At 51.5% G+C, this 27,963-nt stretch overlaps 1 protein-coding gene across 1 annotated transcript; it reads left to right on the forward strand.

The window, feature by feature from the left end:
- The first annotated feature begins 2,550 nt into the window (after nucleotides 1–2,550).
- On the forward strand, nucleotides 2,551–27,778 carry LOC129622733 (myelin and lymphocyte protein). The gene is made up of 4 exons (XM_055539311.1): nucleotides 2,551–2,787; nucleotides 21,005–21,172; nucleotides 22,700–22,825; nucleotides 27,213–27,778. Exons 1-4 carry the CDS (start codon nucleotides 2,695–2,697, stop codon nucleotides 27,285–27,287), a joined length of 462 nt encoding a protein of 153 aa, XP_055395286.1. The 5' UTR covers nucleotides 2,551–2,694; the 3' UTR covers nucleotides 27,288–27,778.
- The last annotated feature ends 185 nt before the right edge of the window (nucleotides 27,779–27,963 follow it).

Genomic DNA, 27,963 nt, shown 5'->3' on the forward strand with positions numbered 1-27,963 from the left:
TCCCCCAGCAGAGTGGCTCTGACCCCCTCAGGGATTCCCATATCTATCCTGCAACCTCACAGCATGAGGAGCAGGGCCTGACCAAACTCCAGGGCCCAGTGCCTGCTGCTCCTCTGTAGGGAAGGCTGCCTTCTCCCTCCAGGTAACCACTGCTCACCCCTCAAGGGTCCCTTCCTCCACAAGCTCCCTGGACCCCGAGCCCAAGCCAGGCTGGGCTGCTGGGTGCTATTGAGTCTGCCTGCACTCTCCTCCCAGCACCAAACCCTTTACACATTTATCACGCAGTGTTTGATTGACCTCTCTCTCCTGTGCTCTAGGGCAAGCTTCAGAAAGGCAGGGATCCACACCCTTGCCAACATTTGTTGTGTTCTTTTCAGTGATAGCCATTCTGGAAGGTATGAGGTGAGACCTCACCATGGTTTTGATTTGCGTTTCCCTGATTATGTTGAGCATCTTTTCATGCGCCTGTTGGCCATTTCCTCTTTGAAAAAATGTATATTCAATTCTTCAACCCATTTTTAAATTGGTTTTTTTTTATGTTGAGTTATAGGAGCTGTTTAGATAAGTTGGATATTAACTCCTTTTATCATCTGCAAACATTCTTCTCATTGAGTGGTTTGCCTTTTCATTTGTCGTGGTTGCCATGCCTTTCATGGTTGTCTTTGCTGGGCAAAAGCTTTCAAGTTTAATTAGGTCCCATTTGTTTATATTTGCTATTATTTCCTTTGCTTTAGGAGACAGATCCAAAAAATTACTGCTACAATTTCTTTCAAAGAATGTTCTGCCTATGTTTTCCTTAGGAGTTTTATGGTTTCTTATCTTACATTTAGGTCTTTGATCCCTTTTGAGTTCTGTATGTGGTATAGTAGAATGTACTAACTTCATTCTTGTATATATGGCTGTCCAGTTTTCCTAGTACCACTTACTGAAGAGACTGTCTTTTCTCCATTGTATATTCTTGCTCCCTTCATCCCAGATTAATTGACCGCAAGTGCATGGGTTTGTTTCTGGGCTCTCTAGTCTGTTCCATTGATCTGTGTGCCTGTTTTTGTGCCAGCACCGTACTATTTTAATGACTAGCTTTGTAGTATAGTCTGAAGTCAGGATGAGTGATTCCTCCAGCTCTGTTCTTTCTCAAGATTATTTTGGTTATTCAGGGTCTTTTGTGTTTTAGTACACATTTCAAAATTATTTGCTCTAGTTCTGCAAAAAATGTCATTAGTATTTTGATAGGGGTTGTATTGAATCTTTAACAATATTAATACTTCCAATTCATGTTGGCAAGGATGTGAAGAAAACAGAAGCCCCGTACACCGTTGATGGGAATGTAAATTGATGATGCAGCCACTTTGGAAAATAGTACGGAGGTTCTCAATATACTAAAATTGGAACTATCATCTGACCCAGCAATTCCACATCTGGGTATATGTCCAAGAAAACCAAACCACTCCTCTGCAAAGGTACATGCACCCCGATGTTCATAGCAGCATTATTTTCAATCACCAAGGTATAGAAGCAACCTAAATGTCCATCAACAGATGAATGGATAAAGAAGATGTGAGATACACACGTACACACACACATACGCAATGGAATACTACTAAGTCATAAAAAAGAAAAAACTTTTGCCATTTGTAGTAACATGGATGGACTTGGAGGACATTAGACTAAATGAAATGTCAGAGAAAGGCAAATGCTGTGTGATATTCATATATGAAATCTAAAAATATACAACAAACTAGTTAATATAATAAAAAGAGAAGCAGACTCACAGATACAGTTTTCGAGTGTGTGGGTTTTATGCAAGGGACACAGAGGCAGTGGGGACTGTCAGCCGTCGCCAGTCAAGAGGCCCAGTTGCTCTCCTGGGCATGTTCCTTCTCCACTCTGAGCCTGGACGTGGGGTGACACCCGCTGGAAAGGCTCCTTGAGATTAAATGAGGTCACGTGGGCAAAGAGCCTAGGGGGTGCTGGGCACTTAGCAGGCCCTCAGCAGTGCTGGCTCCCTCCAAGGTCCAAGGTTCAAGGCAGGTGTGATTGCCCTTAATCCATCGCCCAGCAGTTCCAGAGCCGAGTGGGGCGGATAGGGGTGGTGCAGAGTTCCAGGCTCCAGGCTCTGAGAGCACAGGGAGAAGGCATGGGTGACCGTACCTGGTCTCAGCAGTCCCTGCAAGGCAGGGAACTAGTCCCACGGTGAACTTGGATGCATATTAACGCACCCAGCAGAAAGATAAAAGAGCCCCAACTTAAGAACAGTTTGCGCTATGCTGATCCAAGAGATGCCACGGTGCCTGCGGAGTTTAGGGAGCCAACTGTTGATGGTGATCATTCTTAACAAATGCCGATCACCTGCAAAGAGTGTAAAGCGCCTCACCGAATGGCTTTATTCGGCTTCCGATGGAAGGTGGCGCCCAGACGTGGGGCTCAGGAGTCAAACCCCAGTCTCAACCTTGGAGTGTTTCAGGGCTGCGCCCATGACGCTGGGCAGGGCCCTTGGGGCGCGCCCCAAGGTTTCGGGCGGGGACCGGGCGGCGGCGGCCGGGGCTCCTCCCTCTTCGGCCAGGGCGCCCCCGCTCTTAACCCGCGCGCGGGGGCGCCCGGGCCACTGGGCTCCGCCGAGCAAGAGAGCGGTCAGCGCAGAGTCAGAGCTGCGCTGGTCCCGTCCGGTTCCGAGGTCGTCGCCAGCCCGCCAGCATGGCCCCCTCAGCGGCGTCGGGCGTCAGCAGCCTGCCTAGCGGTTTCGCTGTCTTCACCACCTTCCCGGACCTGCTCTTCATCTTTGAATTTGTGAGTGGCTGGCGCGCCTGGCGCCGGCGCCGGCGCCGGGAAAGGCAGGTCGGGATGGGTCGTGGAGTGCGTTCTCCTCTGCCGCAAGCCGGAGGGTCCCTGAGCCTCTGGCAGCCGCAGAAGCAAAGGCTCTCCTCAACCCCCACCCCGCGATGCTACTTTGCCCCCTTCTAGCCCACGATAAACCGTCTCCGAGATTTGGGTAGAAAACCAAACTCGCCACACGGATCAAATGTCGTAAGCTGGCCCGGGTCCATTGGGAGCGCGCCAGGTCCAAAGCTGCGCTCCCAACCTGCTTCCCATGGGCTTATTGGCGATCGGCGTCCTTGTAGATGCACCCGGCTCTCCCCAGGGTTGGGATTTTTGTTTTAAAATTTAGAAATCAGCAAAAGACACCTGCGTATTACCAAGCGAAGGGTGGAGATGGGGTTAATGTCATAGGAGGAGCCTAATCTGGGTTATTTTCTCGTGAACGTTTCTGGCGAGTGAAGGAATTGACCACCACTTTGATCTGGAAATAACACAACAGGCTGTGACCGCTCTGCCACAGTCATTGTGCTCATTGTGGAGTGTGGGGGAGGAAGAGGGACCTGAAAGCTGGGCCCTGACTTGGCTGACCTTGAGCATCCAAGGGCTTCTGCACCTGCTGTTGGTCCCTCCTTACACTGGAGCCCCAACCAGAGGCTGTGGGAAAGCGCTTCCTCCTCAGGGCTCCTGGAAAGTGCTCTCTGTGGGGACGCTTCAGACCATCCTCAGCCTAAACTCCCCAGGGTCCCAGGCCCTCACCTGGGAAGGGGCGGGCTGTATTTCTTTCCTGGGTGCGGTTCCATGAGCCAGGAGACTCCTGTCCCTGCATCCCCACCGCAGTAGTGGTTGCCTTGAGAGTCAGCTGGTAAAGAAAACACCCAACCTGTTCAAAAATGGGACCTCAGCTTCTTACCTCCTGCTCGGTTGGGGAAGGCATGAACAGCAAACCCAGCAGGTTCTGTTACCCATGGAGGGTAGAGGGGGAGCACCCGTGGGGGAGAGGGCTGAAGGGGTCAAGTTTGCCTGGTGGCACCATATCACTGAAATTGAGCCGGAACCTGCGTGTATACAGAGTAGCTTTAAATCCTGGTGCTAGCCAGAATACAGGAAGGGATGTCTAGAAGAAGCTCTAGACACCTCTAAGCTCAGCCACACCATTTGTAGGTAGGGACACCCAGTCCCAAAGTGGAAGGGGTTTGCATTCACTGGAAAATTCCTTCCCCAAACGGCTCGTCTCTGTGCTTCTATTCAGCACTTAGCCTGAAAATGAGCATGTATAGTAAGCAATAGGTTGTTCCTTCAGAGGCTACTGTTACTTACAGTGACAGAATTTGGGGATTGTAAGTGATGAAGGCTAAAGGTGAGGTGTGTGATGGGGCGGAAAGATTTTTAAGCCACAGAAGGACTTGCTAGTATCTCTTGAGTTGCCCTAATGAGTTGTTTACTCTGCCTTTGTAGCTGTTTGGGGAGCATTATAACAAGAAGCATCAGAAAATGCGTTGAGAATTCCTTGGTGGTCCAGTGGTTAAGAATTCGCCCTTCTACTGCCAGGGGCCAGGGTTCAATCCCTGATCAGGGAACTAAAATGCCACAAGCCATACAGCATGGGTAAATAAATAAATTTTTTTTAAATGTGTTCACTGGGCTTCACACAAAAGACTCTGGCACACCTTCCTCCTCTTGCCCTGACTTGAATAGGTGAACATGCAGTATTCATAATAGTCAACCAGTGGAAACAGCCCAAATGTCCCATCAACAGGTGAACAGATAAACGAATAGTGATATTCCATGCAGTGGAATACTATTCAACTGTAGGAAAGAATGAAGTACTGGTACAGGTTGATAAACCTGAAAACACTACGCTGAGTAAAAGAGCCGGATACAATAGGTCACATGGTATTTGGTTCCACTTATGTGAAATGTCCAGAATGGGTAGATCTCTAGAGACAGAGCACAGATTGGTGGTTTGCCAGGGGCTGAGAGGAGAGAGAAATGGGGAGCAACTTAATGGGTGTGGAGTTTCCTTTGGGGGTGATGAAAATGCTTTGAAGTTAGATAGAGGTGGTGAGTGCACATCGTGAAGGTATTAAATGCTATTGAACAGGTCAGTTTTAAATGGTTAGTTTTCTGTTGTGCCAACTTCGTTTTCACTTTTTAAAAATTGAAAACTGTTTCAAAAATGACAGAAAAGTATACATACTTCAATAGGCATTCATGTAACTATCACTCAACTTTGTTATACCTTAATATTTTTCCTTATTTACTCTCAGTAGTAAGGAAATAGAGCTTTCAGATAACATCTAAGCCACCTGGATATTTTGCTATTATCTTACTCTCTTCCCTTCAGCCTCAGGACCACCCCTGGGCTGAACATGTGTTCAATGTTAGACTTTTATTGCACCCCTAACTATTTATGATTACACCTGTGTGGTTTCATATTTTCCTGCTTTATAGAAAGGATGGTACACATCCTTCTTCAACATGCGTTTCATACAACCTTGTTCTGAGGTTTATACACACTGACACTCTTTATTTGGTCTTTTACTGATGGACATTTGGGCAATTTCCAAATGTGATACAGCAGACGGCACTGCCAAAGAACATTCTTGTGTTTGTGCCTGTACTTTGGGGAATTTCTTTCGAGAACACAAAGAGATTTGACTCGCTGGGTCATAGGGATTGCACACCCTCATTTTCCCAAATGTTAGCACACTGATGTCCAAAATGGTTACTCCAACTCATAAGTGGGGTTACCAGGAAGCTGATGGAGCTTAATTAAGCTCAGGACCCCTTCTTTCTCAGGCCCCTTCCAAGACTCTGGCTGACTTTGCGTTCCTTTAGAAAGAAGGTCTCCACACTGTATAACCCTCCTGACTCCCACCAGCAGCTTATGAAAGTTCCCATTGTGCTTCATCTTGCCTCACTTGGTAGAGTCAGACTTTGTAATTTTCTGCTAGTCCAATGGGTGTGAAAGGCTTGATTATTTTTTAAATCTGTGGTCCAGCAAGTTGTTGATTACTCACAGTCCATATTCTCATGCTTGACCTCCCAATAGCCTGGGAGGTGCCGCAGTCAAACTTTCCGCCTCCAGGTCTGCAGGCTGGACCTCTGCTGAGCTCCCCAAGACCAGGAAACTGCCCAGGAGCAGGGAAGGGTGGTAGCTTGGGCGGAGCAAGGCAGCTGTTCCCTAGGCCTGCACCCCTACCCTTGGGCTCCTGACCTCTGAAGGCTGTGGCAGACCCTGTCTCCATAAGCACCCCGAGCCACCAGGGCCCTGCTGCTGCTGCAGGCAGGGGTCACAGGTGCACACCCCCGCCAGGCACAGGCCGAACGTCGCATGTCCCCCTCCCCCAACCGCTCCCAGGGCTGTGCTCTGGCCTGTTCCCCCTCACCCACCCGAGAGAATTTTTCCTTTTGGAGCCAAGGCTCTGTTTCCCTTCCCCCGCCCGCCAGCGCCCTCGCCTAAGCCAGGGACTTCATGACACTGGGACATGTTCAGAAAACAGGATGTTAACATAGGATGCTTTTGTCTCAAGCTCCAGCCAGGGTCCCCAAAGGAAACATCTTTCACAAAGTGTTGAGAGGGACACCTCCCTTTCAAAACTTTTGGAGGGGTTGCCTGAGAACAGGTTATGCAATAATCTTTAACCCAACTCCCTCCTCCCCAGCCTGCTAGAGGCAGCGCCGCTGACAGCATGGCCGGGACGTTGAGAGAGAACTTTTGTTTGGAGAGTGTGCTGGGGATGCCATCCACTTCTCCAGGCACGCTGCTGCCCCCCACCCCCGCCTGCACACCTCAGGAGCCCGAGGGATCAGAGAAGGTCAAGTGATGAGGGGCAAAGCCTGTAGTGTGCAGTTTTAGGGGGTGAAGATGGGGAACCACCTGGAATCGTTGGCCGTGTCGACGCTTAAAGTGAACTGAACATGTGCTACGCTTGTGCTTCATTGCTCAGTCATGTCGACTCTTTGCTACCCCACGGACTGTAGCCCACCAAGTTCCTCTGTCCATGGGATTCTCCAGACAAGAATACTGGAGTGGATTGCCATGCCCTCCTCCAGGGGATCTTCCCGACCCAGGTCTCCCACATTGCAGGGAAGCCTGAACATAGTAGTTATTAATACTAAAGTGAGACTTTCAGGGGCCCAAAGTGACTGGGGGCTTTTTATTATTTGACGGTGACCAGAAAAGTCCTCGGACCTCCCTGGTAGCTCAGCTGTTAAAGAATCTGCCTGCAATGCACGAGACCCCCGTTTTATCCCTGGGTCAGGAAGATGCCCTGGAGAAGGGATAGGCTACCCACTCCAGTATTCCCAGGATCCTTGATGGCTCAGATGGTAAAGAATCCACCTGCAATGCAGGAGACCTGAGTTCGATCCCTGGGTTGGGAAGATCCCCTGGAGGAGGGCATGGCAACCTACTCCAGTGTTCTTGACTGGAGAATCCCCGTGGACAGAGGAGCCTAATGGGCTACAGTCCTTAGGGTCTCAAAGAGTTGGACATGACTGAGCGACTAAGCACAGCAGAGAAAAGTCCTGGCACTTACCCTAGAGCTTCACCTGTCTGGGGGAAGGCAGAACCACAGAATGGGAACTAGACAGTGGGGGTGGGGTGGGGCCAGGATAAGAAAGCAGTTTTCTAATGGGAGGTCGGCATTCTGGCTCCACGGGGAAGGCAGCCTGGAGACCCCTAGGGGATGAGAGCTGTAGAATCCCAGAAACCTAGAGTTTCTAGAGCTGGGGGAAAAACAGGCTCAGAGAGGGGAGGCACTCACCTGGGAACTGCATCTCCAGGATGGGCCTCCTTGCAGTGACAGCAAGTCCTGAATTCACCCCAACACCCATGACTAACTTTTGCCTACAGGAAACGGGATCATTCTGCCCACCTGGCAGCCCTGGGTGAGGCCTGGTTCCCTCTTCTCCCCCAGCTCCCCCAGAGGGTGAAGGGACAGTTCGGAGATCTTGGGGAGCCCACACCCGCCAAGGCCTTGTTGCTACAAACACCCTGGAGGCTCTGAGCTGCTAGCTCCTGGGCAGGTCCAAGAGTCTGCATGTGATACCACCGCATGGCCCCCAGTGACCCAGCTGGGTCTGGAGTGGTCCTTGGGAGGCCAGTCTACACCCTGAATGTTTAACGGGGGGACAGTGAAAGGCTTGGGTGGGGAGCCGGATGCCCTGAGGTTCCCCTGGGTTCCTGGCAAGCACCTCTCCTCCAGTCACCAGAGAGTGGGGACAGGCCCTGCTGGCCAGTGCTGGCCAGCCTGGCTTCCCCGACTGTGCCCTCCGACTCCTGGCCCTGAGTCTCTCTGGTGTTGCAGGCCCCTCCCTGCAGCTGTTAAGGGCACAGCTGGGTTTTTACCTTTCTTCTTCTCTAAAGGGAGGGGAGGTGGAAGTCTCTCAGGGGGTTGTCCTTGGAGCTGAGGTACACTTGACTTTTTAAGTTTTTCAAGAACGGGGAGGCTACTTTGATCAGGAAACAGTGACTTTGAGCTGTTTTCTGGAAAATGCTAAGTGTGAAGATGCAGCTTAGCTCCCGGATCTATGCTTGCATGTGTCATCATGACCAAGCCACCTTGAAAAAGATTACCTTTTAAGTTTTCCATAGGTCACCCCCAAGTCAACGCTGATGGGGCCCCCTTCTCTGTCTGAGCGCTGTCAGAAAAGACGAGGCAGGTTCCAGATGCCCCTGCAAAGGCACATCTCACACTCAGGGTCAGGCTGGCTATTTGTACCCACAACCTCCATGCCCCCCGCCCCCTCCCCACCGGCTGCCAGAGAGCATGGAGGAGGGTCACACTGCCTGCCGAGGCTAGCTCTGTGCCGCTGGAGGAATGGCTTGGCTTTTTTTTTTTTAATTGAACAACAGTTGATTTGTAGTGTTGTGCCAATCTCCACTGTACAGCAAAGTGACTCAGGTTTACACATGTATACATTCTGTTTTTATTTATTTTAATTTGTTTATTTTTAGTTGAGGGGTAATTGCCTTATGGTATTGCAGTGGTTTCTACTGAACATCAATATGAATCAACCATAGGTTTACATTCTGTTTTTAATATTCTTTTCCATTATGGTGTGTCCCAGGAGATTGGATATAGTTCCTTGTACTATACAGGAGAACCTTGTTGTTCATCCATTCTAAATGCAGAAGTTTGTATCTACTAACCACAAACTCCCAGTCCGTCCCTTGCCTTCCTCCTCTCACCTTTGGAAGCAGGTCTGATCACTGTGTCTGTGCGTCTGTTTTTGTTTCATAGCTAGGTTCATTTGTACCATATTTTAGGTTCCATGTATAAGTGATATTAGAGCTTCCCAGGTGCCACTAGTGGTAAAGAACCTGCCTGCCAATGCTGGAAACATATGTTCGATCCCTGGGTCAGGAAGATCCCGTGGAAGAGGGCACAGCAACCCACTCCAGTATTCTTGCCTGGAGAATCCCATGGACAGAGGAGCGTGGCAGGCTACAGTCCATAGGGTGGCAAAGAGTCGGACACGACTAAAGTGACTTAGCATGCGTGAATCAACTTAGCTCACACGCACATAAGTGATATCATATGGTATTTGTCTTTCTCTTTCTGACTTCCTTCACTTAGTATGAGATTCTCTAGTTCCATACATGGGCGAAGGCAATGGCACCCCACTCCAGTACTCTTGCCTGGAAAATCCCATGGACAGAGGAGCCTGGTAGGCTGCAGTCCATGGGGTCGCTAAGAGTCGGACCTGACTGAGTGACTTCACTTTCACTTTTCACTTTCATGCATTGGAGAAGGAAGTGTCAACCCACTCCAGTGTTCTTGCCTGGAGAATCCCAGGGACTGGGGAGTCTAGTGGGCTGCCATCTATGGGGTCGCACAGAGTTGGACACGACTGAAGCGACTAGGCAGCAGCAGCAGCAGCAGTTCCATCCATGTTGTTACAAATGGCATTATTTTGTGCTTTCATATAGCCGAGTAATATTCCATTGTATATGTGTACCATGTCTTTTTTACCCAAGGGCTTTGCTCTGGACTCAGGACACATTGTCTGGGGGAAGGGCTGGTATGGGGACTGGGCCCCCTGGGGCCAGCCTCAAGGTGGGATGGGGCCAGTCTGCACCTGGCTGGGGGCTGGCTCTTCCTGGATTCAGTGCTGAACGCCAGCTTCCACCCCTCATACAAGCCTAGCTGGGCTTCCTCCTGGCTCTCACTTGGCACCTGGTCTTGGTGCTTTGGACCGGGGCCCCTGGGGTTAGGCACTGAGGAGATGCCCCAGAGGGTGCTCTTTCTGGATGCTGAGGGATGTGAGGACAGCAAGTGACTGACACCCCTGGGCCCTGAGGCACTGCCTTGAGGAGATGTGGGCCAGCTCCTCACAGCTTCCAGACTGCCCCACGGCGCATGGGCAGGGCCCTGTACTCTGTGCATCATGGGACTCTGACTTGCCTCCTGTATTCTGGTGGGAAGTTGTGGTCCCTGGTAGCCTCCGGGTGGGCAGTCTCTAGTGGTGTAACCAGTTCTGAGGGTAATGTAGCAGCCTTGACTCTCTGCCTCAATTCCCATGTTCCCTGTCCCTCCCTTTTCATTGTTGTTCGGTTGCTGAGCTGTGTCCGACTCTCTGCGACCCCATGGACCGCAGCACATCAGTCCTTCCTGTCCCTCACCATCTCCCCAAGTTCTCCCAAGTTCATGTCCATTGCATCAGTAATGCCATCCGACCATCTCATCCTCTGCCACCCTCTTCTCCTTTTGCCTTCAGTCTTTCCCAGCATCAGGGTCTTTTCCAATGAGTCCAGGTGGCCAAAGTGTTGGAGCTCATCTTCAGCATCAGTCCTTCCATGAGTATTCAGGGTTGGTTTCCCTTAGGGTTGACTGGCTTGATCTCCTTGCCGTCCAGGGGACTCTGTCCCTCCTACTATGTGATTGAGCTTCGTCTTCAGCATCAGTCCTTCCATGGGTATTCAGGGTTGGTTTCCCACAGGGCTGACTGGTTTGATCTCCTTGCCATCCCAGGGACTCTGTCCCTCCCACTATGTGATCAATATTGCACTCACAGGGGCAGAATGGCCTGTGCTGAATCATTTTAATACACCAAGGTCCTAGGACCTAAAAACATCTGTAGGAACTAGAAGAAAAGCTGTCACACATCGATGGGCAGTGGGAAGAAGGGCCACACAACCAGTCTCAGCTGACCTGAAATTCCACACTGGAGCCTTGGTTCCTATTAGAATGCAGTCGGGCTAAGAGGGGAGGGGCAAGAAGAGAGGAGCAGGAAGGAGGGGGAGAAGTACCCCCTCATGCTTATAACCAGTGCCATGGAGAGAGAAGGGTACTGGGGAAGAGGAGATTTCCCTGCAACCCCCAGGAGAAGGGAATCCGGCCTGGACAGGGGCCCACAGTCCACACTCGTCCTGTTAACATCAACTGCAGATCTGAACTCACAGCCTATCTCTGAATCCCAACCTTTATCCATCTCCTCACCAACAGATTCAAGGCCCCCTGGGTCCTGGCCTCACCCTCAGACTAAAGGGACACTAACGCATGCTTTCAATGGCACCCCACTCCACTACTCTTGCCTGGAAAGTCCCATGGACGGGGGAGCCTGGTGGGCTGCAGTCCATGGGGTTGCTAAGAGTCGGACACGACTGAGTGACTTCACTTTCACTTTTCACTTTCATGTATTGGATGGCACCCCACTCCAGTGTTCTTGCTTGGAGAATCCCAGGGATGGCAGAGCCTGGTGGGCTGCCCTCTATGGGGTCACACAGAGTCGGACACAACTGAAGCGACTTAGCAGCAGCAGCAGCACATGCTACTTTTCATACTGTTCATGGGGTTCTCCAGGCCAGAATGCTGAAGTGGTTTGCCATTTCCTCCTCCAGTGAACCACATTCTGTCAGACCTCTCTACCATGCCCCACCCGTCTGGGGTGGCCCCACATGGCATGGCTTAGTTTCATTGAGTTATACAAGGCTGTGGTCCATGTGATTAGATTGACTAGTTTTCTGTGATTATGACTTCAGTGTGTCTGCCCTCTGATGCCCTCTCTCAGAGCCTGCCGTCTTACTTGGGTTTCTCTTACCTTGGACATGGGGCATTTCTTCACAGCTGTTCCAGCAAAGTGCGGCCACTGCTCCTTACCTTGGATGTGGGGTAGCTCCTCCTGGCCACCGCCCCTGACCTCAAGCGTGGGGTAGCTCCTCTTGGCCGCCCCCCTGACCTCGGATGTGGGGTAGCTCCTCTCGGCCATGCTTCTGCAAGGATACTGAAAGAGGAACTCCCCAGGTTGGTAGGTGCCCAATATGCTACTGGAGATCAATGGAGAAATAACACCAGAAAGAATGAAAGGATGGAGCCAAAGCAAAAACAATACCCAGTTGTGGATGTGACTGGTGATAGAAGCAAGATCCGATTCTGTAAAGAGCAATATTGCATAGGAACCTGGAATGTTAGGTCCATGAATCAAGGCAAATTGGAAGCGGTCAAACAGGAGATGGCAAGAGTGAATGACGACATTCTAGGAATCAGAATGGTTGGGTGAATTTAACTCAGATGACATCTACTACTGCGGGCAGGAATCCCTTAGAAGAAATGGAGTAGCCCTCATGGTCAACAAAAGAGTCAAAAATGCAGTACTTGGATGCAATCTCAAAAATGACAGAATGATCTCTGTTCGTTTCCAAGGCAAACCATTCAATATCACGGTAATCCAAGTCTATGCCCCAACCAGTAACACTGAAGAAGCTGAAGTTGAATGGTTCTATGAAGACCTACAAGACCTTTTACAACTAACACCCAAAAAAGATGTCCTTTTCATTGTAGGGGACTGGGATGCAAAAGTAGGAAGGCAAGAAACACCTGGAGTAACAGGCAAATTTGGCCTTGGAATACGGAATGAAGCAGGGCAGAGACTAATAGAGTTTTGCCAAGAAAATGCACTGGTCATAACAAACACCCTCTTCCAACAACACAACAGAAGACTCAACACATGGACATCACAAGATGGTCAACACCAAAATCAGATTGATTATATTCTTTGCAGCCAAAATGGAGAAGCTCTATTCAGTCAGCAAAAACAAGACCAGGAGCTGACTGTGGCTCAGATCATGAACTCCTTATTGCCAAATTCAGACTTAAATTGAAGAAAGTAGGGAAAACCACTAGACCATTCAGGTATGACCTAAATCAAATCCCTTATGATTATACAGTAGAAGTGAGAAATAGATTTAAGGGACTAGATCTGATAGAGTGCCTGATGAACTATGGACAGAGGTTCATGACATTGTACAGGAGACAGGGATCAAGACCATCCCCAAGGAAAAGAAATGCAAAAAAGCAAAATGACTGTCTGGGGAGGCCTTACAAATAGCTGTGAAAAGAAGAGAAGTGAAAAGCAAAGGAGAAAAGGAAAGATATAAGCATCTGAATGCAGAGTTCCAAAGAATAGCAAGGAGAGATAAGAAAGCCTTCCTCAGCGATCAATGCAAAGAAATAGAGGAAAACTACAGAATGAGAAAGACTAGAGATCTCTTCAAGAAAATGAGATATACCAAGGGAACATTTCATGCAAAGATGGGCTCGATAAAGGACAGAAATGGTATGGTCCTAACAGAAGCAGAAGATATTAAGAAGAGGTCTCAAGAATACACAGAAGAACTGTACAAAAAAGATCTTCACTACCAAGATAATCACGATGGTGTGATCACTCACCTAGAGCTAGACATCCTGAAATGTGAAGTCAAGCAGGCCTTCGAAAGCATCACTGCAAACAAAGCTAGTGGAGGTGATGGAATTCCAGCTGAGCTATTTCAAATCCTGAAAGATGATGCTGTGAAAGTGCTGCACTCAATATGCCAGCAAATTTGGAAAACTCAGCAGTGGCCACAGGATTGGAAAAGTCAGTTTTCATTCCAATCCCAAAGAAAGGCAATGCCAAAGAATGCTCAAACTACTGCACAATTGCACTCATCTCACATGCTAGAAAAGTAATGCTCAAAATTCTCCAAGCCAGGCTTCAGCAATATGTGAACCATAAACTTCCAGATTTCAAGCTGGTTTTAGAAAAGACAGAGGAACCAGAGATCAAATTGCCAACATCCGCTGGATCATCAAAAAAGCAAGAGAGTTCCAGAAAAACATCTATTTCTGCTTTACTGACTATTGCAAAGCCTTTTACTGTGTGGATCACAATAAACTGTGGAAAATTCTGAAGGAGATGGGAATACCAGATCACTTGACCTGCCTCTTGAGAAACCTTTATACAGATCAGGAAGCAACAGTTAGAACTGGACATGGAACAACAGACTGGTTCCAAATAGGAAAAAGAGTACGTCAAGACTGTATATGGTCACCCTGCTTATTTAACTTCTATGCAGAGTACATCATGAGAAATGCTGGGCTGGAAGAAGCACAAGCTGGAATCAAGATTGCCAGGAGAAATACCAATAACCTCAGATATGCAGATGACACCACCCTTATGGCAGAAAGTGAAGAGGAACTAAAAAGCCTTGATGAAAGTGAAAGAGGAGAGTGAAAAAGTTGGCCTAAAGCTCAACATTCAGAAAACTAAGATCATGGCATCTGGTCCCATCACTTCATGGGAAATAGATGGAGAAATAGTGGAAACAATGTCAGACTTTATTTTTTTGGGTTCCAGAATCACTGGAGATGGTGACTGCAGCCATGAAATTAAAAGACGCTTACTCCTTGGAAAGAAAGTTATGACCAACCTAGATAGCATATTCAAAAGCAGAGACATTACTTTGCCAACAAAGGTCCGTCTAGTCAAGGCTATGGTTTTTCCAGTGGTCATGTATGGATGTGAGAGTTGGGCTGTGAAGAAGGCTGAGCGCCGAAGAATTGATGGTTTTGAACTGTGGTGTTGGAGAAGACTCTTGAGAGTCCGTTGGACCACAGGGAGATCCAACCAGTCCATTCTAAAGGAGATCAGTCCTGGGATTTCTTTGGAAGGAAGGATGCTAAAGCTGAAACTCCAGTACTTTGGCCACCTCATGCGAAGAGTTGACTCATTGGAAAAGATTCTGATGCTGGGAGGGATTAGGGGCAGGAGGAGAAGCAGATGAAAGAGGATGAGATGGCTGGGTGGCATCACCGACTCAATGGATGTGAGTCTGAGTGAACTCTGGGAGTTGGTGATGGACAGGGAGGCCTGGCGCGCTGTGATTCATGGGGTCGCAAAGAGTCAGACATGACTGAGCGACTGAACTGAACTGAACTGAGTGCATGCATGTACACTCAGTTGTGTCCAACTCCTTATGACGCCATAGACTGTAGCCCGCCAGCCTCCTCTTCCATGGAATTCTCCAGGCAAGAATATTGGAGTGAGCTACCATGTCCTTCTCTAGAGGATCTTCCCAACCCAGGGATCGAACCTGAGTCTCCTGCATCTCTTGCATTGGCAGCTGGATTCTTTAGCACTTGAGCCACCTGGGAAGCAAAGGGGACACTATCTAAGTCTATATTGGGAGGGTGATGTCATAATGGGTCCCCCAGAAAGAACAAGCCTACTGACAAAGGGGCCACAAGGGCAGAGCACCTCGTAAGTAAACTGAGTCACGAAGCCTTAACATCACTCCTAGTGTTCACCATGGGAGTAGCCTCAGAGGCCAGACTTCTCAGTTGGTAGAGGAGGAGAGGGTTCCCACACAGAGAATCTCTGACCTGCCCCAGACACCTCCATAGGGTCAGAGGAGGGGACCTTGTGCAAATTTCTGGGCGCTGTCCCTGTCCTGGGCAGTGGTGCTTAGCTGGTCCTCCTCACTGGGGCTCCGACACTTTCACCAGGACCTGACTCTGCCCTTGGCAGCCCCAGAGCTGCTCCGGTGGGGCCTGGCGGTAGGACTGGGTGAGAGAGGACAGGAAGGGAGAGGCAGGCCCCAGGTACTAGTGTAGCTTTGAATAAAGTCTGCCTCCTTGGCCATACCTGCCCTCAGCGCACTTTGCTCTCAGTGTCTGCTAATGCACGAGTGAATGAATGAATGAGTGGGTGACTGAGTACGTGAACAAATGAAAGAAAGCTTTCCTTAGACTTGCTGGGAGCCCAGTCCCTCCACAAAAGGGTGGAGGGGCTCATATTAGAACTAGTGCTTGCTTCCTGCTCTGCCTTTCAGAACTGGAAGAGGCCCCAGCCTCCCTCTCAGACCCATTTTCTTGGGTCCTGGGGAAGTCTTCAGTGCTCTGACTTCCCTTTCCATGCTTCCTCCTGCTGTTTGATGCTCCCGTCCTCTTGACTTGCTGACTGTTCCCTTCTCTGCAGCTGCTGTTACTGTTTAGTCGCTCAGTCGTGTCTGACTCTTTGTGACCCCATGGACTGCAGCACGCCAGGCTTCCCCTTCCTTCACCATCTCCCTGTGTTTGCTCAAACTCATGTCCTTTGAGTCGGTGATGCCATCCAACCATCTCATCCTCTGTCCCCTTCTCCACCTGCCTTCAATCTTTCCCAGCATCAGGGTCTTTTCCCATAAGTCAGCTCTTCGCTTCAGGTGGCCAAACTGTTCTTTGCAGTAATTCATCCTTACCCAGCCTCTACACACGTGCATGCACGCGCGCGCGTGCACACACACACATACAAACACACACAGGAAAATGCCCTCAACTCTACCTCATGGAATGATTGCTCTTTTCTGTCAACCAAGACTTAGAGCTGGGACTGCTGCTTCTCCAGGAACATGGTTCCTCTACAGGTCAGGCCACCCTCACAGGCCTGCCTGGCATCGCAATGATCCCTGACTGCCAAAAGAGTTCAGTGAGCACAGACACTTCCAGAAACACGAATTGGAGCTGCTGTTCCTGGGAGAGCACCTAAGGGCTTGGGGGTCCCGGCTGGCTGTGTTCTGTGGCCACTTCCCTGTAACCCTCCAGAGTTAGAGGCACAGGCTCCTGTCCACACATGCCTTCAGGACCAGCCCCTGCCCTAGGAGTTTGGGAATGCTGACTCTGAGCCCCCAGGGACCACACTACTAGGTGTGGTCTGAACAACCTTGCGTGGGACATTCTCTTTGGGAAACGTCTTGCCTTGCTATTGGAAGAGTGCCTGCCCGTGGTGGCCTTGACAGAGTAAAATGGAACCCCAGAAAAATATTCAGAGAATTTGAGCAATTCTGCCTTGTCCTCAGTGATCCGAGTCCGGCAGGGAAAACACTGGACGATTGTGGACCCGGAGCTCTTGGCCCTGCACAAGCAAAGGAGGCGGTCTGCCAGTCTCAAGAATGTGCCGATGGAATCCTTTTCCCTCTCTTGTAACCAAAGCTCATTGTTTGAAGGAAGGCTTTCTCATCTTTTTATGTCCTTTCTGCTCCCTTTTGCAGAACCAGACAAATTTCCCCCAACTTTTGGTTTCTAGGAGATGGTAGGGTTTTCTCTTTTCCATGCTTTTGGAATTTTATTTTTATTTTAAAATTCTGGGTCCCAGTGAGGTCTAGCGGGGATAAGTACGTGTTGCCATCCTGACTGACTGGGGTTTGCACGTGGCTACAGGTGCGGCTTCCCCCCATCATATGACAGCCGTGACAGTGAGTATGCAGGGCTCTTAGTGTGCGCTGCCCCTGCAGGTATAGACCCGTCTCACCCCAGCCCATGGGGCGGGGCTGCTGCTGTCACTGCGTTTCAGACAGGGGCCAGAGCGGAAGGAATTAGCCCAGGGACAAGCAGGCGCCAGCAAAACGTGGCAGAGCTGATTCGAACTCAGTAATTCTGAAATCTACACCCTTAACCACCGTCACCTGCCTCCTCTTGATTAATTCAGAAATGAAAAGACAGAGGACTTCTCTGGTGGTCCAGTAGTTGGGACTCTGAGCTCCTGATGCAGGGGCCACAGGTTCGATCCCTGGTTGGAGAACTAAGATCCCACATGCTTTGCGGTGTGGCCAAAAAGAGAAAGAGAAAGGACCTAGTCTGAGTTCACATGAGAGCCTTCCCCAAGACTACCTGCTGAAGAAATTTTATTCACAAAAATAATTTGATGGGGGTGAACAACCAATAAAAACTTTTTGGCAATTTTTTGTCTAGTTTTGTACAATACCCTTGATTCTTAAAGCACTTCACCTCCGCTCAGCATCTAAAACCAGACAGAGTGAAAGATGGCAGTTTCCAGTCCTAAAACACCAGGGTGGCTCAAATCCCCAGCTCCACTCCATTCACACACACACAGGCTATGGCCTTGCGTCCAGAGGACACCCAAGGAGGAGTGACTCCCACGTTCAGGGCAAAACAGGGATGGAAGCTTAAGAAGAGGAAAGGAAACTTTGAACTGGAGCCACTTGGGAACTGGAGCGGCATCTTGGCCAGCATTGCTAGACACTAGAGACAGAAGCCATTTCTTCTGGTTTGACAAGAGTTACTGGAACATCATCCATGGACCGATTGTGTTATGGAAACACATTCCAAAGCCTTTGCAAAAAGTCTGGGATGTCTGCTTCTTGTCCTAGAACTCTGCTCCTCTCCTGGGCATGAGACCCAGGCACTGGAGTTTTGAAGGTGACCCAAGCAGTGCAGACTAATGGTTAAGGACCACAGTGCCTTAGCCCAGGCACCACCTCCATTGTCCAGCATGGAGATCAGGGACCCAGAGAGAGAGCTCAAGCCTGGTGACTCTCAGGCCACTCAACTTAGAGACATTCGTCTGAGGCCACCCCTGCTGGCTTCACTATCTCTGTTATGGAGGATGATATGCAGGGTGCAGGCCAGGGGTGGCAGGAACCTGGCCTGGTGACAGAGATGACTGGAAACTGGGGCCATGTCTCCACTGGTGTGACTGACATTTCAGAACCATCGCCTCTCAGCGTGCTTCCTGGGAGCTGGGAGCCCGCTCTGGGTTTTCTTTAGGAGGAGAAATGCTTGAACCCTCACCTACCCCTTCACGCTTGACAAATATTTGGCCGGTGGGGTGCTGAGGCCAGGGTGGGGTGGACTGCTCCCTGCCCTGGACGCCTTATCTCCTGGGTGTGGGTGTTGGGCTTGCTCTGTTTGCTCTCTGCAAACTTTGTAGGTGGAGTGTGGCCTGGCACTGGCTCAGCCATATGATTTATGCTGAATCTTGGCTTTCTACTGAGTGGGGCCAGGGAAGCCTTCGAGGTGGCCCAGCAACTCGTGTGGAGGTCACACTGCCTCCAGCCGCAACTCCTCCCACCCGTGCCCCAGCCTCTTGCCTTCCTAAGCCGTCCTTGCTGCTCAGCAGCCTCTGGGTCCGTGAGGTGCTTGTTCCTCCCCTGGAAAGCCTTGTCCTGACCACTTGGCCAGGCACAGTAAAGAATCTGTCTGCCAGTGCAGGAGAGGTGGAGATGTGGGTTTGATCCCTGGGTCGGGAAGATCTCCTGGAGAAGGAAATGGCAACCCACTCCAGTATTTTTGCCTAGAGAATCCCATGGCAGAGAAGCCTGGCGGGATCAGAGAGTCAGACATCACTGAGTGATTAAAAACAAATGAAATCAGCTAAGTCCACCTCTCCCTTCAAACCTCTATTGGGGCCATGTCCCAGTTGGTGCTACTCTGCCCACTCAGGGCTGGTAATTGTCTTGAGTTGTCACTGACTGACTCGGGGTCTGTATGACCCGGGCTGCTGGCATCCTGTTAGGAGTCTTCCCCCTGCCTGGATGATGCCAGGCACAAGGCCAGAAGCTTCATACGCATGCCCACAGTTTCAGGCAGTTCATGCCACCCTAAGTGCCATTTGCAGTGGAGGAAGCTGGGGCCTCCTCCAGCGGATTTGGTGGGGAGGCCCTCCCACATTATGTGCCGGCAGGCCCCTGCTCGTGTGACGGGCATGCCACATCCACTCTCTTCTCCAAGCCATGCTTTTGTGCCTTCCAAGTCCAAGTCTGTCTCACCCATCGGCACGCTCACATCCTTCTGTCCCTGTTCCTGTGAATAAGGCCTAGCGGTCTGTTTGATCTTCAAGGCAGTTATGGATGAACCTACACACGCATCTCACCCTACGGCAGTCTGAGGGGCTTATCTGATGGACTTTGCTCCGCTGATTATTGGAAAATGTGTCCCACTAACTCTCAGTCACCACTAGAGGAATTTTCTGGTGAGAGCTGCCTGCATCTGATTCACTGGGCCCACCTTGGCTTTGATAACTGCAGATTCTTCACTGCACTGATTTTTCTACCCAAATGTGATGGTCCCCTGGTGCTTCTCAGCTAAGAGGCTCAGAGAACACCTGTGAGGAAGTGCTGCCTCTTACCCAGCAAGCGGGCAGCAGGTTCAGGGAGACAGGGTCGAGCTGTGGCCACGTGCAGTCACACCACAGGGGATGCAGGGCTAGGAGGGGGCCCGTCCTCAACCCGAAGACCCTCAGGAGAATGGTGCCAAGCTCTGCAGCTCCTTGGACCCTCTGACTGCAAAACTGCATGCACCTGTGTCCCAGCCCAGGCCTTTTCTGGCTAGGGACGCTGGGGGAGGCTGAGGTGACCTCACTAGGATGGAGAGGGACAAGAAGGGAAGGCAGGCACAGGGACTCCCGGCATGACTGTGCCTTGTCCACAGAGGGAGCTAGAACCGGGGCACTGAGGTCATGACCCCTATGTCTGTCCTTAAGATCCTGGGGGCTCCCTGACCCTGAGGACACAAAGCAGGGTGTCTTCTGGATAATGGTGGCAGGGAGGAGTGTTCGTCTCATGCCTGTCCTAGGAAACCTGAGACCAGGCTGGCCTGGGCCTCCCCACTCCACCCCTCCTCCAACAGTAAGAGAACTTCTGAGACTTGGGGATTTCAAGTTTTTTATTAAATGCTAACGATATAGTGTGGCTAATTTGTTTGGCCAAGACCAACAGAATCTGCTGCTCTCTACCATTTTATAAAAGAAAGAATATTTGGGGGAGTTCGCGGGCAGTCCAGTGGTTAGGACTTGGCGCTTTCACTGCCGTGGCCCTGGGTTCAGTCGCTGGCTCACAATCTGCACAGCATAGCCTTCCCCCCACCCCGACCAAAAGGATATTTTTCTATAAGAAATACTAGGAAAGATATAATCCCAGAATTTGCCCTTTACTATAAAACTGGATGGTATAAATCCTTTCTAGGGATAACATTTTTAAGTCACATGTGCCTTTGTTTCTCCATCTCACACATGGGTCAGGCCCACACTTGGGACACTGTGAGGATGAACTGAGTTAGTATTTGTGCAGTGCCCTGGCTCCCCAGCGTAGCCTCGGGGTCTGGCCTTCCTGGTCTGACCGTCACCCCTTCTCTCCCTCCCTCTGCAGGTCTTTGGGGGGCTGGTGTGGATCCTGGTCTCCTCGTCCCACGTGCCTATTCCCCTAATCCAGGGCTGGGTCATGTTCGCGTCTGTGTTTTGCTTCGTAGCCACTACTGTCCTGGCCTTCTTGTATGTAATTGGCGCCCACGGCAACAGAACATCATGGATCACCCTGGTGAGTCCAGCCCTGCATGTCTGGGGTAGGGGGTAGTGATGGGCACTGTCCCCTGGGAGGCGGGCTTTCCCAGTGCGGGGTGAGGAGCCCTGTGGGTGTCTCCCGCGCGCCCTCCAAGGCCGAGCGGCGACAGCAGCCCAGGGCTCCCGCAGCAGGAGGCTGACTGACGCTGTCCCTGCCTGGTTCTCCAGGGGCTGCTCTGCCTTCTCCTCTGCGATCACCCCTTTCCTGGAAACCAGCAGCCCAGCATCCCTCCCTGTCCCTCCAGCACCTGCCAGGGGTCGGTCGGCCTCTCCCACCACCCGCAGGACTGGCTTTCGCCTCCGGGGAGGGGCCGGGGTGCCGGGGGTGGGTCCCGCTGCCCAGTGTGAGGCGTGCTCACTGCCCCGCTCCCATCCTGCCTCTAACACGGGTCACCCGCTCCCGTCCCCGCCTCTAACATGGGGTCACCCGCTCCCGTCCCTGCCTCTAACGCGGGTCACCTGCTCCCGTCCCGCCTCTAACGCGGGGTCACCGGAGAGGAGCCTGGCAGGGGAAGAGATGGCCTGTGATCTCCCTTCCGCGTGAATTCTGCCTTGAGGCCCGTGAAGGGGGGAAACTGACACCTGGGCCACCTGCCTTGACCTCCCCTGGATGGGGGTGGGGCCGTCAGCCAGGCCTCTTACTCTCCAAAGGCCTCCAGCCTAGACTTTAGAAACCCCCTGAAAATTATAACTACTCAAAAGCCTGCTCTAGTCCTTTTTTGCAAAAAAAAAAAAAAAGAAAAAGAAATTTTTACTTATTTATTTGGCTGTGCTGGTCTTCGCTGCTTTGCTCGGGGTTGCTCCAGTTGAGGTGAGCGGGGCCTCTCTCCCTGTGGTACCCGGCTTCTCGCTGCAGTGGCTTCTCTGGCCGTGGCTCCCAGGCTCTCGAGCTCAGGCTCAGTAGCTGTGGCGCATGGGCTTAGCTGCCCCGCAGCATGTGAAGTCTTCCCAGATCAAGGATCCAACTGTGTCTCCTGCATTGTCAGGTGGATTCCTGCCCACTGTGCCACCAGGGAAGTTCCTTTTGTTTTGCTTTTAAACATAACTGGAGCCCCCATCCCTGGTCATCCTTCAAGAAAAAAGCTAACAACAAAACAATAATACAAATGGCCTGAGTCTTTCTTTCTGAGTTGAGCACCGAGGCCACATCCAAACTGGGGACTGTGACCACAGCGGACACTTCTCAGGCCCAGAACTGATTTCTACCAGTTGCACGCAGAAAGGGCCACTCCCCGACCCACGACTAGATCCCACCTCACGGGAAAGCAGCGCCCCTCCTCCATCAAAGTCCTTACTCTGCCCCCAGACCGGTGAGACCGAGCTCAGCCCATCGACCCTGGGCAATCAGTGTCTCTGAGGATGGGGTAGGGCGGGGTGACAAGGAAGTGGCGGAGGCTGGTGGAGGCGGGTCAGGCGGGGTGGACAGGCCCTGCTGGGACCACAGCCGCCCCAGGCCTCCCCGCTGGCTGCCCCATCTCTCTGATGGCTCTTTCTGACCCTGCAGGACGCAGCCTACCACTGTGTTGCCTCCCTGTTTTACTTTGGCGCCTCTGTCCTGGAAGCTCTGGCCGCCATCCAGCTGCAAGACGGCTTCTTCTACAAATATTACCATGAAAACATCTCTGCTGTGGTGAGTCCCCCGTCAAGGTGCCCTGTTCCCAGCTCCCACTGCTCGCTGTCACAGGTACTGAGTGGAAAGCTGCCCAGGCCCTCCCTACTATTTTTTAGTTCACTAGATTTCAATTTGGCCACCTCATGCGAAGAGTTGACTCATTGGAAAAGACTCTGATGCTGGGAGGGATTGGGGGCAGGAGGAGAAGGGGACGACAGAGGATGAGATGGCTGGATGGCATCACTGACTCAATGGACGTGAGTCTGAGTGAACTCCGGGAGTTGGTGATGGACAGGGAGGCCTGGTGTGCTGCGATTCATGGGGTCGCAAAGAGTCTGACACGACTGAGCGACTGATCTGATCTGATCTGAGATTTCAATTAAAATAAAACTCCCCCCTCATTTCTGAAGAAACAGAGCCCCAGAGGAGGGAACTGGTGTGCCCAGGCTCCCAGGCGCCAGTCCGTGCGCACTGCCCAGGTGGGGCAGGCTTTGAGATGGCAGATGCAGGAGGGTGCGTGCCCGCAGGGGCCGGGCAGTGTATGGGCTCCTGTGGACAACCTTATTTACCCCCTGAAGCTATGGGTGGAACGGGTGCTGGAACCACCTTCCCCCCGTTAGGAGGACAGAGGGGATGAGATTGCGTATCTGGGGGGCACCTTGCCTGCAAGTCTCTGAGCTCTGAAAGGAACGTCCTCCGCCTGGGAAGCCAGACCCTCTGGCAGGCTGTGAGGTCATAATCTGAATCTTCTTGTTGCTGGGATGGGTCAGGATGATAGGGAATAAGAGAATATATCCTTTAACAAAACTCTTTTCCAGAGTTATGCATGTGTGGGCTTGCCCCAGTATGCTGACTCGTTATATCAGATACATTTCTAACTGTGGATATTATTTAAAAACTAAGAAAAAGCTTCAGAAACAGCGCCCAGATTTTTAGTGAGCAACCTATGAGTTAAGTAAACCCCAAGGTCAGCTGTGATGACAGACTACAAGATGCCCGCCCCCAGCGCCAAAGCTGTGCTTCCCCCACCCCTTTGGGGAAAGGCAGGACGGAGGCGGAGAGAAAGCCCACGGGGTGGGCGCCGCTGGGCTCTGGGAACGGGGTTAGTGCGGATGCCCTTCCTGCTCCCAGAGGGACGGGTCTCCGGGAGAGCGCCTCGAAGCCTGTCTGCTAGCCTCCAGGGGCCCATCCCCTTCCCTGGGGAAGCCATACACTCCCCTCAGCTCCCAGCCACTGCCCAGTGCCATAAGCAGGGCCCCCTCATGGTCCCTGGGACTTCCTCAACTGTCCCACAGAGTGGGAGCCTCTCCCATATGGGATCATCTCCCAAGATGGCTGGATTCTAAACAGAATCACAGCAGGCTCTCCTTCCCTTGAGACGAATCATTTGCCGCCTCCATCACCTTCAGATGACTGTTTCATTGCCCCCTCACTAGAGAAACCACAGGTACCACCCCCAACCCGACCCCAGAAGCCTTCTCTCTGAACAGACATCAGTCAGGCATCTGACAACCATTTCTGTAGAATTACTGCAGACAAGGGCAGTGAAACCTAGATGGAATGTGGATAGTGGGCCAGCACTTGACTAACAATCCAAGTGGGGTGAGTTAATGACCCTGTCCACTGGTCTAATCTCTAGTTGAAAACCGCTGGGCTCTACCACATTCTGACTTTTTTACTTTCTATCAAAATACAGCATAGATGTCTTGGGTTTTCCTGGTGACTCAGCTGTAAAGAATCCACCTGCCAATGCAGGACATGTGGGTTTGATCCCTTGGTCAGGAAGATCTCCTGGAGAAGGAAACGGCAACCCACTCCAGTATTCTTGCTTGGGAAACCCCATGGACAGAGGAGCCTGGTGGACTTCAGTCCATGGGGTTACAAAAGAGTCAGACACAACTTAGCAACTAAATAACAGCACAAATAGGCTTCTAGAGAGGTGAGGACACAGGGGTACAGTTTGATGAATTTCCGTAATCCATCCATTATTCATAGTTCACAACTCTCCATGTAACAAACATCCAGACTAAGAAACAGAACATAACAAGCAGCTCCCAGAAGTCCCCTTCGTGCTCTGCCCAGTCATCCTGCCCCTTCACTCAGGATCCCAGAAGTCCCCTTCGTGCCCTGCCCAGTCATCGTGCCGCTTCACTCAGGATCCCAGAAGTCCCCTTCATGCCCTGCCCAGTCATCGTGCCCTGCCCAGTCATCGTGCCCCTTCACTCAGGATCCCAGAAGTCCCCTTCGTGCCCTGCGCAGCCATCGTGCCCCTTCACTCAGGATCCCAGAAGTCCCCTTCGTGCCCTGCCCAGTCATCGTGCTGCTTCACTCAGGATCCCAGAAGTCCCCTTCGTGCCCTGCGCAGCCATCGTGCCCCTCACTCAGGATCCCAGAAGTCCCCTTCGTGCCCTGCGCAGCCATCGTGCCCCTCACTCAGGATAAACCCTGTCCTGGTGTCTAGCTTCTGGGCTCCACTCCACCTGCTTTGGGTCCTCACGAGCACTGTGTGCCTGCTCCCGTGTCTGGCTTCTCTCCCCACATCAGGTTTGTGAGGCTGTTCCACATCGCTGGGTGGGGAAGTAGAGGTTTGTTCTCTGCTGCTTGCTGCCCCCCGATGACTACACCAGCATCATCTATTCACCCTTTTCAGGACTGATCATGTCCCCGTATCTTTGTGAGCTCAGCTGGAGAGCCGTGAGAAGACTCTGGCGAAGTCACGGGGGCAGAATCAGGAATCTAAATGCTGCCTGCGGGCCGATACACTGGGCTGAACACACCCCCCTCCCCCGCCAACCAGGGGAAATATGAGCCCGTTTTCATGTAAAGTCACATCTTTGTATTCAAAATATCAGTTGTGTCCATGCACAGAGGAGAAGGGATCCTGAATACAGGCTCAGGATTTAACCCCAGACCTTGCCCAGACCGCACATGCCTCTCCCACGATCTGGGGTAGGGTGGCGGCGGCGGAGGTGGGGGCGGTCTGAGGATGTGAGAAGGCTTGGCAAGACCCTCTCCCCCATGCGCCTGGCCTTCTCAAGCATCTGACTACCCCTCACTCTCTCCCGTAACTCCACACCTTCCTCAAGAGCTCAGTTTCCCCCTCTCTCCTGGGCTGGCAGCAGACAGCCTGCACCAGAGGGATCCTGAGGATTGGTGAGAGTTGACTAAAAGTAGCTGGAAATTTCTGGAGAAATCTGGTGGTTCCGGGGTCTTAACCGTGGTGGACAGAAATGGCCATTGCTCATGGAGAGGGGCTTCTGAGGGTCTGAGTTCACGTCCACTCCTGGTCCTGGCTCTCTCTCCTCAGTGTACCACCTTCCTGCCCCTCTTCTGAGGAGCTCCTGCCGAGGGTCTCTGTTGGGCCTCAAGTCCCCACACGGTACACTGCTCCTGCCTGATAGGCAGAGGTCTCTTTTGAGGGCTTCTCACTCATCTGTGACTGCTCCCTTTGGACAGGGTGTCTGATTCCCAGATGGATTTTTTTGCCTGGTTATTAAATAACTCAAGTTACTCACTGCCCCTGGCAATGAGGGTGAGGGTTCGCCCAGGTGTGGAGGCAGGGCGAGGCGGGGCACCATGACTGCTGGTTTTATGAGAATTTTCAAGTCACGGGAGTGCAGCCAGTCGGATGCTGTTCCTCGGTTGGAAACTCTTGACCCTCACACCCAAGGTCACAAGCCAGGTGCAGGTATTTGCTAAGGGGCAGGAATCCTCTGGGGGCCAGCCACCCAGAGCTGGGTGATACTCCCCAAGCGAACACAGCAGATCGGGGCCTTGAAAGGGCATGCACGGAGTGACCTTTCTGCTGCATTTCCTGGCCTCTGCTCCCAGCAGCTCTCTCAGTAAGCCCCCTCCTTTTGCCAAAAGCTCAAAATCCCTCCTCCCCATCCCAGCCCCTCATTTCCTATGGCCTGGCTCCCTCCGAATAATATTCTGGTCGAGGTCAGAAGATACCCAGGTGGCAAACCCATGTGTTCAAACTCTTTTGGCCAAGGCCACTGGGATCACAGTGGCGGACTCTGGTCCTACTGGTGTGCAGGAAGGAAGTTTTCCATGAAGAGCAGGGCATATTCGCCTGCAATTATCATTGGAGGGGTCTCTGGGGGCCCTCGTTTCTAGGTAGGCAGCACTGATGTGATGACATGTGCAGGCAGAGGGTTGACCTTGCACGCTAAGGCCAGGGTGTCATGAGGTCACCTGGAGTCTGTGCTCAGGGCATTCTGGGTCGCGCCCGGGCTCCACAGAAGAGCACGTCTGCATGTGTAATGGGAAGCAGTGGCGTCCACACGCTCCGGGGCTACCAACCCCAAGCACCGCGAGAGCGGCCAGCCCAGCATGGACAGCCCATGGCTTTCTGAACTCCCCCCGTGAATAGCCAGTTAATTGTCATTTATCTCGGTTGCAGGTGTTTTCGTATGTAGCCACTCTGCTGTACGTGGTCCATGCCGTGTTTTCCTTAATCAGATGGAAGTCTTCCTAGAGCAGCAGAACTTTAACTGAACACCAAGAAGGTGTTAACCGACTGGCCGGCCTTCCAGCATAACACTTTAGAATGCAGAATGTTCTTCAGAATGGATAAAGAGAGAGGTTTATTCTTCCGTATACCTTCATGTCAGAGTAAGGGGGCTTGCTACGTTTATCCTCAGCTGTTGGGCTGTCTTTCCAAGATCATTTCCTATTTGAAAGGGGGCAGTGGGGTGGGGAGTGAGGACTAACCATGACACCGGACTGCTGGCCCCTGGACTGGATCGTGAGGACTGCCTACCGGAATTTTCCTCAGGCGCTTCTGAGGGTCCATCTTGCAGCAAGTTTCTCCATCTTCACGGATATTCTGCATCTTCAAGGATAATCTACCTGTCGTGGGGAATAAAAGTCATTCAGTAAATATTTGCAGATGTCCATGGTGGGATGGGATAAACCCTTGAAATACTTTATAAAGTGTCTTTATGTTCAATACTTTTGTGGGAATGTTTTATTTTTTAATTCTCCAGCATGGGAACACCATCATGTCAGTCCACTTTCTGAGGACTCCTTGGGTTAGATCAAATCTCAGAGGCAGCTGCAAAGGGCAGTTCAGATGACAGCTGTGTGTGCCTGGTCCCTGCGTCTCCGAGAGCCCAGAGAGGGTATCCCATTCTCCTCAGCTAACAGGGATG

The sequence above is a fragment of the Bubalus kerabau genome, chromosome 11 (assembly GCF_029407905.1).
Source record: "Bubalus kerabau isolate K-KA32 ecotype Philippines breed swamp buffalo chromosome 11, PCC_UOA_SB_1v2, whole genome shotgun sequence".
Taxonomy (NCBI): domain Eukaryota; kingdom Metazoa; phylum Chordata; class Mammalia; order Artiodactyla; family Bovidae; genus Bubalus; species Bubalus kerabau.